Source organism: Limanda limanda, chromosome 7 (assembly GCF_963576545.1).
Source record: "Limanda limanda chromosome 7, fLimLim1.1, whole genome shotgun sequence".
Lineage (NCBI taxonomy): Eukaryota > Metazoa > Chordata > Actinopteri > Pleuronectiformes > Pleuronectidae > Limanda > Limanda limanda.
In genome coordinates, this window is record NC_083642.1 from 22,360,097 (window position 1) to 22,372,331 (window position 12,235).

The following is a 12,235-nucleotide window of genomic DNA, read 5'->3' on the forward strand; positions in this document are numbered from 1 at the left end:
TGACAGAAAATAAACATATTTTTTAAAAGAAACATATCGCATCAATAGCTCAAACAGATACTTTTACAGCACAGTGTTTAACTTACTTCTATTCCTTTGCTAAATAGTATAGTTGTGGCAAACGCAGTGAGAATCTAAAAGCTAACCATGGCCTTCTGTCCATTCATGTCTAATAATGGCAACATATTTGCCTTGGGCCAATGACCTCTGACTCTCGGGTCATCTCCTCCTGACATTCTGGTCAAAGGTCCCCAAGATTTTGTTTTGCCAAACACAGGAATGAAGACCACACACACAAACACTATTCAGCCATCATGTTAAAAGCCTCCTGGTTTACTACTTTGAAAAGAATAACACCATTTTGCTTTTAACAAACAGAATTCCTCAGAGCATTCAAATACCCACAGACAGGGAGCACTGTCTGTGCAGGCTGAGTAGTCTCAGATTCATTTCCTTTTACAAGGTGACAAGTCAGTCAGGGTAAACATCTAATAAAAGCGCAACACATGAAATAAAGAGCACCCAAGAAAGGCGTGTGGGCAGTGACAAATGACCAGGGCTTTCTATTTCTAGGTAGTAGAAGCTAAAACTATTTGAACTTCTGTCCCCAACAACAAAAGCAGACCTTGAGGGGTTGTGTAGGGTGTAAATGCAACTATAAGAGGTGTTTTACTAGTGACGTATATCCTACTATTGACAATACTTCTATGTCTGCAAAGAGGCGGTCCTAATAGAATGAATTCCTCATTCAGGAAGCCCAACATCTGCAAGTGGAAATAGTCGAAACTATGGTGTGGAAATAAAAAAGGGTATATAAGTAGAAGGATGGTTCACATTATAGTTGGTAAGTTTATGTATAGGAATATGTAGCACTGAAGAAGAGGTCTGTCTGACTGTAATACAAAGTGAAAATGTTGAAGATGTAGCTTACTGATATTTATTCAGTTGGGCTTTTTAAAGTGGTTATAACTGTTCCACCCATAGACTTTATATAAAGATCCAGAGATGAAGCTAAAATATTCAAGATCCAAATGCTGCCATGTTGCTCATGAGCCAGAGTCTGTGCAGTAGTGATCAGGCGATGGCGCTAGGTAGATTCACAAGCTGGACTAATTGCAAGTCAGTCTCAGCTGTGAATCATAAAATTTCACTCGTGTTTTTAAAATCATTAAATACATTTTAAAAAATGACCAGAAAAATGAAATCTTGAACATACACCAGTGTGTTAAGAACTACCTAAAACGACAAATAGGTTTGAGAAAAGCTTATTCTCTTGACTTTTTAGTTTGCTCCATGTCCCATCGGTTAATGCGTCGGCCGCAGGATTTATGACCAATACTGCAGCCAGCCACCAGGTGGCGATGGAGACACTTTGGGTTCACTTATGGGGTGCTGTTATGACATCCATATATATATATAAAGTCTATGGTTCCACCTGTTATTTTCCACAGAAAGGGGAAAACCACGCTGCAGTTTTAACAGAAGTGGAACATCTAACCACAAAGGAACATCGTAACCACAAAGGTAATATATAGCACCGCTACTGGGTCGAATTACATCGTACTAGTTTTTTGCCTGTGTATCCAATACAATCTATTCAAACTCGTTTAAGGAGCTGAGACATGAATTGAAATTATGCACATAACTGGATGGCCATCACAAAATGAGACTCTACTAACCGAGATGCAGAACTGAACATACTAATTTAAAATTCCTTTCCAATGTGTGTGCCATGGCTCACGGTAGAAAGATGGCTACAGTTATAACTAACACATGGTCCAGATCCAACAATAACCAGCTTTAATCACTACACTGGTAATGGAACCACCAAATCCAGTTAGTCTTGAAATTATCAAGCACTTTCCTTTTACAGATCTTGTAACGTCTATGACACAACCTTTACCCTCATCATTTCATTCCTCAACATATTGTCCAATTCAACAAAATTTCCAAAAGAAACAGGCCATTTTAAGACGCTGCACAATGTACCAATAACGCCACAATCTAAATTTCCAATTAATGCTGTTCCTCTGTAGTGGGAATAATGTGGAAAACGTGACGTATCCCCTGACTACACAAAGCTGTCCGGTCTGAAAATCAAATACTTTTGGTTTTCTTAAAATCCCTCACACATTATTAATACCAGTTACAACTCATAAAATGTATGATGATGATGTCTACTAATTAGATTCATATGTAATACCCCGAATGTTAACTGAACACCCCTGATAGGGTACCAGGGGACAGTTGCTGAAATAACTGCACTTGTCACAAGGTTACAAAAAAAGAATCAGCTAAATATCAGTTAATTTTGAACGCAAAAAAAAGCTGTTGGACTTTTTGCCAACCTCTGACCATCACTTAGATTTGTTTGATTGTTGAAACCTGAAGTTCCAATACAACACTTCCTACCCAGGCTGGGTGCTTCAGAATAAAAGCCGAAGGGTCTTTAGCAGTGATGCTGCTTAAAAACAAATAAAGACCGATTTTAATATGATGTGCTTTGTTTTGGGGAAAATCTCCAATAATATACATAGTCTCTATAAGTGTATAATCCAATATTCCCCAGGCTGTATTGTTAAAAAGGTTAATAATATTTGCACTCATTTGTGAACTAACCTTTATTCGAATCAGGATATCAGAATATCGTCCCAGCACTAAATAACCATGACTCATCTGGTCATGAAATAACAGTCACGATGCCTCCTTGTTATCAAAAAGTGCATTAGACGTGAAGCCATTTTTTCTCTAATACCGCCACGACTCAGTATAGCCAGGTTAGGTAGGGTTTTTTAGCACACCAGCCTCTAGATCTTTTTATGGGAAATCCTGGAGAGGTGAGAACCAGATGGGGATATTGAAAACACCAGAGTGCCGGCTCCCATCATTCATCATCATCAAGGCTCCTGAGAAATTGAAAACAGGCCCCTGAGAAACACAAGTCCAGACACTCACAGATGAAAAGGAGGCAAGCGTCCAATTAGATGCCTGGAAAACAGATTTCTCTGTACCATGCCAAAAACACAGGGAAAAAAGTGGGATGAGAAAAAGGGGATGGAAAAAATGACAGAACATATCAAAGGGTAATGGGACACGAGGATATAATGAATAATAATCTTTGTGTATTTATTGGATTATTATCTGAGAGGGTGGTTTCATATTTGTTTGATGCAATGACTTCTAATGCAAAAACCGTTCAGAGGTACCTGTCAGACCCGTTTGTATGATGAGGATGAAATCTACATCAGCAGACATGAGCAGTCATTTGCCGCCCACTGGCACTGAACTATCTCGTGATCTCAAAGCTTACAAGAGATTAGTTGTTATTATTCATATAGACCAAAGGAGACTTTACACAACCAAACAATTAGCTATGCAGGCCATTAAAGTCCAGACATTTCTTATTTGTTATTTTCAGTCCACGTCTGTGAAGAAGAAAGACCTAGTCCAACTGTGACCAATTTGATCGAGCTTGGTTTCTCGTTTGAAAACTTTGCTTCCTACCTGATAAGAGCCTCCAGGATGAGAGGAGAAGGACCCTTCTGAAACTCCAGCTCTTTGTAATGCAAAGCCTTGGCATAGGCACGACACTTGGCAGCTCTCTCACCAAGCAGCACAATACCATTATCATCTCTGAGAGGCAGTGGGCCCTGGAAAAAGAAACAAACTGTATGAAAAAACTAAGATTTCTCAAACTTGAAAGAACATTTGTTTGTGACCTCCACTTTCTTCTGTCAGCAATTTGTTTTGTTTGCTCCATCAACAGAAAATATTCTGCTAATGTGTCACTGACAGTTTTCAACAAACACTTTAAACCAATTATTATGAAAGACTGGAATGAGGTAGTTATATATGTTTGATGCCAACAGAAAAACACTGTATGCTCTTCTTTCCACTGGCTCAAAGTAGGACACTGGGTTTCTTCTGCAGCTTCACAGCATGGGGTCCACTGCTGAAACCCATTACTCTCTTGACCCAAGCATGAAAGTGTCTGCACTCAACCTTACAGTATTGTCACTGATTAGCTCAACATGTGTGTGGTCAGACAGCAGACAAACAGAAAGGCCTTCTCAGTAACCTTACATTTGACTCCCAACACAAGAGTAACAAAGCATTGCTGTGGTATTAAGTGCTACATCCTTCTTATTCTGCTCTTTATCAAAATAACCACAGGCAGTGTGTTTTCAGTTCGGCTTCATTGTTCTTCCTCTTAACTGTCGAGCCACATAATAGACTGTAGAGTGGGAACATTTCAGACCTCGAAACATGGCATCCATTGAAACAATGCTTTTTACTGTGCTATTTCAATTGCCAGGAAAAGAGTTGCCCATGCCACAGGGAAAGTTGACCGACTGTGCCGAGTTGTGAGTTTGGTGGTTCCACGAAATATCAGGGCTAATGAGGAGCCTTGGGTCGTTTCTTTAGTTTCTGCACTGATACATTTACAGAACAACAATGCAGGTTCTGTTTCTAGCAGGCATGAACTCCACTTTGCATTTGGTTCACCATATGACTCACTGGCAGATGCAAAATATAATTCAACAACTCGTCGAAAGCTCTCATGCACAATTTAGACTAAAGATGATGGCGATGGAAGATAAAACTTGAGCTCGTAAAAACAGAGGGAGGCTGCTGCTTTGCCCGCTGAAAACACACCGAAGCATATTTTCAAATGTGTTTCAACATCTTGTATTCTGTGTTACGTCATGCACGTCAACTGCACTTTATGTTCATGAAAGGAGCTGGAAGAGTTGGTATAAAAAGCTCCACAACAGATAAATCATTGTTGAGTCCTCTGCACTATATATAACATCTAACCCTTGTAGACTCAAGATGGGTGGGCGTACTTGTCAGCTCTTTCAAATAGAATTTAGAAAGAGCTGAATTTAAAAACTATAACCTGACATGCAGACCTGAGAGCAGCCGAATAAAACAGGATGTGCGCTAGCCCCCTGTCTAAAGTGTATCCAAGTGAATCTGTGGTGCTGCTGCAGGTCACTGCTGACCTTGTCACTGTGCTCCATGAACTCTGCCAGGTTGAGCAGAGTCTGTGTGACCTCTGCGATGTCCTGGGAGGTGAGAGCTAACTCGATGCTGCGGATGAGCTCATCCTGCTGGTCCTCACTCAGCTCCGACCAACAAGACAGGAAGGCAGCGTTGAACAGGTCCCTGAGGGCCACACAAACATCATTTCAAACAAAGTTACAAAGTGTGATGCAACATTAAATCTGTCCTTTTTTTCAGGAGCAGGATTGTAGATTTGATCATAGAGCATTTATTGTATTTTTCAGTGAAAATCTGCTTTACATTTACAGACAAAGTCACATCTGGAAACTAGTAGCTAATGACATCAGTCTTGTACTGCTGGTAACTGAGCACCTTCACATGCAGCAGCTCAGTAACAGCAGCTGATATTTCTCTACTTTGCTCAATGCTGGCCGATCAAACTCCTAAGAGCTTTGAATTCTTATCTCTGTTATGTTTGACTTAGCCAAGCCCTGAAGAAGTGGAAAGTAATCGAAAATATAAAATTTGTATCACATTACTGACCAGTTTTAATGTTGTGGCTCAAGGAAGTATTATAAACAAATTTATTTTTGTTCATCTATGCGCTATAACCAGTCACATCTACATCACAATAAAATGAACAAAAAGTGAAGTTATCTGAAAAACTCCTTAAGCTGCTGTATATACATTTACTTTTGGTTGTTGTGGTTTTTCATGAAAATTGAGCATTAAAGACACAATATAAAAAACAGTTTAGCAGGGAGGAGGACATGACTGAGGTGGTGTACCTGGCCAGGGGAATGTAGGTTTGAGCCAGAGACCAGCACGATCGCAGGGCTGGGGAGGACGACTCCTTGAGCAGGACGACACTCAGGCGTCTCAGCCACTCCAGCCAGTCGTCTTTGGACACCTTCCTGGCAGCGCCCCAAGCCTGCGAAGAGACAGAAATCATTGATTCCTGAAGTCAATGGGAACTACGTGGGAGCAGCACAGTTCCTCCAGCTTGTGTGTGTGGGATGATCTGGCTGAGTTGCACACAGAACTCTTGCTGCGGGTCATCAAATAAGAATGGAAGAGCATTCTTCCAAAAGAGTGCCTATTAGGCAGGATTGATAATTGTAGTGGAGAGTGATGTGGCAAGAATCTCTAGTCATTCAACTAGGCTGAGATCTGGTGACTGTGGCCAAAAAGACACATGATTCACATAATTTTCATAATATTCAAACCATTCATGACCCTGTGTGCCCTGCATAGATGAATCTGCATTCATCTGCTCATCTGTTCTAGTTTTTTTTTATTTTGTCAGCAGTTTAGTTTGTTGATCTGTATGTCATCACCACAAGTAAACCATGAGCTTGTACACGGGACTGTTTACAGTACACAATAGCAAGTGGAGTAAACAACTACAGTATGCCATTGGACATAAGAATATATCTTCCCGACCTTTTGAAGTGCCGTAGTGCTGACGTGAAGCTTCTTCATAGGCCCCGCCTCCACTGGTCCGCTGACCAGAGTATCGCCTTGGTTACCACGAAGCTGGCGATGTTGGAAGATTAGAGGGTCCTCTTCCTCCTCTGCCAGAGTGTAACCCTATAATGGCAACAAACACACACACAAACACAGGCCACACACACACACAGAGCCCACACACAGACTAAGTGTTTGATTCATGCCTCAAAAGTGTTTTGAGAATGTACAAGTGCATTTCCTTCCTGGGGGTAAAACTGTTGATAAACAGCACACAGTAATGACTTGCTCATGGGGAACTGTTCATGAAAAATGTTTATTTATTATAATGTAACGTATTGCTTGGCCATGTGTCGTGAGGGAGTATACTGTTTTGCACCTGACTGGGCAAGAGGCAATGAACAAAAGCTCATGAAGTCATGTTGAACATGTGCGTAGTATCAATTTGGATACATATATTGGGTGTGACTTACCTTAACAATGCGACATATGAGTATATCATAACGCTGATGGTTGATCCTGTGTTTCAGCATCACCTTGTTCACCATTGGGATGAAGATCTGATACTGAAAATAAGAGGGAAGCAAAGGAGTGTAAATAAAGGGGTGTATGTCTGCTTTATGTGGTTTAGTCTTGCTACCCCTTTACCCTCATCCTGAGCCAAATAACTGAGTATCGTGCTATACTGCACTTATATCTAACCGCCATCCGTCTCAGATCAAAAGCTTTGCCTGTACACACGCTGCCAGACATTGCATGCATGTAGGCTGGTGGCTCTGAGGTTACACCTGAAAACGATAGGATGGTTTAAGGATAAGGGAGGGGACGGCACGGGGAGAGGAGGGGAGGGAGGGCTAAATATGACCTCATCCATGCTCATAAACACTACCCCCCACCACCAAATGGCCAATGACAGCAGTCTGGCAGGAAGTAATAAAGACTGGGGCCAACAGTGGGGAGGCTGTAAGTAGCCTACTGAATAATAGCTACATCTGAAGGGAGCCCAGGGGACGGCTACAGTTACCTTTTTGCCCAACTGGAACACAAGCGAGGACAAGGTGTCCATGGAGGTAGAACGCAGCTCAGGCGTGGTGTCAAGTGTCCGAACAATTGGGTGGATAATGCGTGAAGCATAGTCTGTGAAGTCCAGGGACTCCGTCAGCCGGTCGAGTGTCTCCAAAGACACCCTGAGCCACACAGAGGAAAAACAGATAAATAGCTCAGCTTTGCTTAAACACTAGAAAGCCCAACTAGATTTGTCTGCATCATAGAAATCCCTCATACAAATGCTGGGATGTAAACAATTATACCATCCAAGCTTTTCTTTTCAGTGTCACAGGAAAGGTCTAGTTTCATTCTCGCAAACAAGGAGCTTATGTTTTTCACCCCTGTCTGTTGGTAAATGTTAGTTTTTCAGCAGAATTATTTAAAAATTACTAACAGATTTCCATGCAAGTTAATGAAAGGCTGGTAAAAGGGCCAAGAAGGAACCATTTAAATCTTGACAAACCCAGCAATATTTTTTATCAGGTTGTTTAACATTGCAAGATGGGTTCTTTTTGAAATCTTTACCAACTTAAATTACGTTTACAAGATACACTAATACAACAAACAATAAAATCCACTGAAGATTCCATTGAAAATGTATTTTAACCATTTACATGATCCAACTACAGATACATGAGCACAGGGACAGGCATGTGTAGCACTGACTTGCGGGCCTGCAGGGGCACATCAGGGGCATCAAACAGCTTGACAATGGGAGGCAGCAGCAAGTGGAGGTAGTCGTCCAGGTTGGCACCAAACAGCTGGATGGCGTTCAGCAGCTGCAAAATAAAGCACACAGTTCTCAGACCCACATACCGCAACAATTAACATGAGCAGTTCATTTTAATGAGTTTGTTGTTAAGGCTAAATTGTTTCCTTCAGGGATTCTTAAAGGAAATCCGGATGGGGTTTTATTTGCTGGCAAAGTACTGGCATTATGTACATGCCAGCCTTCCAGGAAAGCTCTGCATTGCAATGAGTGGATGAATGACCAGATAACTTCACAGTAAAAAGACCATTAAATACAATAGAAAGTGCAGTGGAGCCACACAACTCAAACATACAATGTATTTGTTGTTGCAGTCATAGAATACTGTATTACAAGTTCATACATGTATATTAGATGGATGTAAACTTGATCTAAGTAAGTTTGCTTTCAGGCATACTTTGTTGGTGACCTTCCAAACTAACAAGGTACAGGATTACTTTCTTATAACAATCTGGTTGTAGAACTTAATGCATAAACTATTCATATAAACAAGACTAGAATTGAGCAAAGGTTCGAAGTTACCCCTATGACATCATCCACACAGATCTTTCAATGTGAACATTGTCATTAGACGATACACTGGACAGCACCTAACACTTCACAAGATAATTAAAATTAGCAGCACAACTTAAATGTAAAACGAATGGGACCTTATGTTATCGTGACATTAACTGTGCAACGCGTCATGGGAATCTTAATCAATGATTCCTTATCAGAAAGGACAAATAAGCTGAAGACAATGATGTATGCCCAATGATAAATAAAGTGACTACTCATCACTGAGTGTGATCCTCCTCCTTATGATTAGTCAATGTAATAAATGGAACACAGATTGTTCTGAGCACAGCGGAAACTCTTAATGTAATATCTAACAGGGTGACACCAAGTCTGATTTTGGCACAGGCATTTTAAATCCAGTCTGAACACAAAGTCCTAGATTCAGAGATGAAACAGCAGGGTGTAAACAGTCTTCAGAGGGCTGTTTCCATCCAGGCAGCCAGCTCTCTCTCCATTATACCCCTTAAATGACAACGTTAACATTGTTTTGTGGCCGTTTTGTGAAAAGGTGTCTGAGCTCTAGTGTAATGGCAGCCATCGTGTGTGCACCATGTGTGAGCAGCGTACGTAAACAGACGGTGGTCTTGAAGGATGACGTATGTCGCAGCCAACAAATCCACCCCAGGCCTCATCACACACCATGACTGCTTCTGCACTTTCCTCATACCTCTAACCGCATGTCTAGATTGCAAACGGCGAGACAGCAGGAAGCAGAGGTGGAGGTGTACGAGCATGTGTGCTGTGGGGTAGTGGAGGCTGGAGAGAGCAGCCCCATAAATGATGGAAGTATGTTTTTCTTTTCTTCTACTTTGGACTAGAAGGTAACCCGATTCTCAGGTCCCCCTTTTCAAGACCCCCATCCTGCACTTGAAATCAGACTCCAGACTTAGTTATAGGCTATCCAGACCGTGGGCTGTTGGGTTATCTAATACTGCAGACTCTGAGACAACACAGCACCAGAGGAGAGAGCACTAGATGACCCGGCTCCGTATGATTCTGTTTTTGTGGTCTTCACCAAAAGCATGATTTAGGGTTTGAAGGAAAACCCTGACAACCACTGGCAGCAGCTGCTGAAACAGAGTGTAGCTGAGTGTGTCAGCTACACTCTATACTGTCTTTGAACTGCTGTATTACAAGAGAACGGCTTAGACCTGAGTGGTTGTGATGGATAATGATGAAAACCATGAATAGAAAGCAGTGCCACAATAATTTAAATGTGATCCGAGCTCCTGTAATTCCTAAATGAGTGTGAAGTGATGGTCTACTGTTTGAACGGAGCTCACTCCTCTTGGCAGTGCTGATAAGATTAAATGATCTACTCAAGTAACTCCAATCTGCGATTTGACCTTTTTAATCTAATGACTGGACTTTCTCCACCAGATATGTCACACAATGTGTCACTTTACTCCATTAATACGAACAGCTGTCAAATGTCAAACTAAGCTTAGTGGTCAACTCTAAAGCAACAAAAAAAAAAACGTTACGTGACATATTAAGGGCCATGTTATACTATGATGTGCATATTACCATTTAAAAGTCATTATTGAATGTGGACACTAAACTTCGACTTCTCTATTACACCTCTCTTATATTATATTTCAGTCTCACGTTAGCAATATGTTAAAAAAAGACTCAAGACAATCAATATCAGAAGATATTGCACAGACTACAAGCACATCTCAATGTGTGAGTTATCTCTACTGTTTCCTGTGCATTTTTCTCTTGCACAGAGTTTGTCCTGTTGGGAGAATTCTGAAGGCCCACTCAGACTAAACTCCACCTGGCACAATTTATTCTGGGTGGTGCAGCCAAGAGCAGGGGAAAAGGGGAATAATGTGAACTGGGCTGTACACAAATCACTGCTGCTGGCATGACAACTATGCTCACAACAACACACATTTACAACTTTAACAGCCTTTTATCGAACGTTTTACTGGCAATTACCTCTGTCACAAACCTGCACCCACTGCAGCCAAACTACAGACCCCCTGCACAGCTGCTTGTATTATATTCAGAAGCAATATTTTCTGAGCGGGAGGTCAATGAGAGGAAATGTGATCCCAGGCACTTAAGTTGATCTCTGCTTTGCCAATCAGTGTGAATAGTGTAATAATGAATAATAATGAATAGTGGGGGGGGGGGGGTTACAAAAAGAGGCCCTCAGAAAAGTACTGGAAAATGAAAATACTGACAAGTTTTCATTTTAAGACAGCAAAACTGATTTCACAATTTTATGTGTGAAACCGACAAAGCCAGAGGGAAAATAAGCTGAGCCCAACCTGAACTTGACAGACATTCTGTTTTTGTGTCAAAAACCAACCACAACCTGATGTTAATTTGCCGGTGTTAACAGGAAGCAGATTGTCCCCTCGAAAAATACAGAGAACACGGAACAGAAATGGTGGAAAGTAAGCGCAGGGATTTCCTTGATTGGATCGATGACGAGTTAGACCCGTTACTGACAGTAAGTTCTAGCAGCACTTGCAATTGCTACCACTGGTAGACAAGGCTGGTGTTTTATTTTGGAAAAGGGTCCCACGAAACCAGCATGATGAAACAGGGAAAGGATTTGTTGTGATGGCTAAGATACAATCAGGAAACAAGCATGGAAGTACAAGTCATTTCCAAAAGTCTGAGTTTCTGCTCGTCCAGACTCAAACACATCCACAGGGATTTCAAACTAAAATGGATCCAGCAGCGTTTCCACAATTTGCAGCATTGAGACCTCAAAAACTTTTTCAAAGCATTATGAAACATACTTCGACAGGGCCTAACAACTGCCAAAATTGTCAGTTAGAAATAGAGAGTTGGAAATAGGGATGGGGGGAAAGAATCAATTCAGTTACAAATCGCGATTCTTGTGAATGACAATTTTAAATCGCCATGCTGCCTCCCAAATCGATTTTGAAAAAAAGAAAAAAAGAGCATGTTGACCAGCTCTTGTTTTTGCACAAGAATCTAAACATACCCAAGCACTAGCTTTGCATACACTACATGCAAACAACAACGAAGCATAGCCTACTTTTTGTTTATTTCAAAGTTTATATTTTAAGTAAACTTTTATTCATTCTAATTAATTTACCTTTTATTTATTGTTTAAAAGTAGCCTAAGTGGCATACATTTCTTAATCTTTCAGTTTGTGTGCAGTTGACAGGGGCTATACAATAATAGGGCACATTTTTATTTATTTTCTCTATTGGCTGCCCGGCAGTCATTAAGTTAATGTTAATATTTGAAATAAAACTTTTAACGCTCTAAGTGAATTAGACTGTGTTGTATTTGAAGGTGTGATTCAACTTTTTTCCATGGTCCAGTATTTAAAACAAAAAATAAACAAAAGAAATCGCAGGAAATCGTAATATTGAATCGCAATACTTACAGAATCG

The 12,235-nt window shown here is 40.9% G+C and overlaps 1 protein-coding gene across 2 annotated transcripts in view; it reads right to left on the reverse strand.

Annotated features, from left to right (window-relative positions):
• Positions 1 to 12,235, reverse strand: part of mtor (mechanistic target of rapamycin kinase) — an 87,895-nt gene that overhangs the window by 56,189 nt on the left and 19,471 nt on the right. For both annotated transcript variants that reach the window (XM_061074315.1, XM_061074314.1), the window contains exons 22-28: positions 8,188 to 8,300; positions 7,499 to 7,661; positions 6,948 to 7,040; positions 6,451 to 6,597; positions 5,796 to 5,938; positions 5,007 to 5,169; positions 3,505 to 3,650 (exon numbers count right to left, since the gene is read on the reverse strand). In XM_061074315.1, coding sequence (XP_060930298.1) covers positions 3,505 to 3,650; positions 5,007 to 5,169; positions 5,796 to 5,938; positions 6,451 to 6,597; positions 6,948 to 7,040; positions 7,499 to 7,661; positions 8,188 to 8,300 — 968 coding nt within the window. The remainder of the gene's footprint in view (positions 1 to 3,504; positions 3,651 to 5,006; positions 5,170 to 5,795; positions 5,939 to 6,450; positions 6,598 to 6,947; positions 7,041 to 7,498; positions 7,662 to 8,187; positions 8,301 to 12,235) is intronic.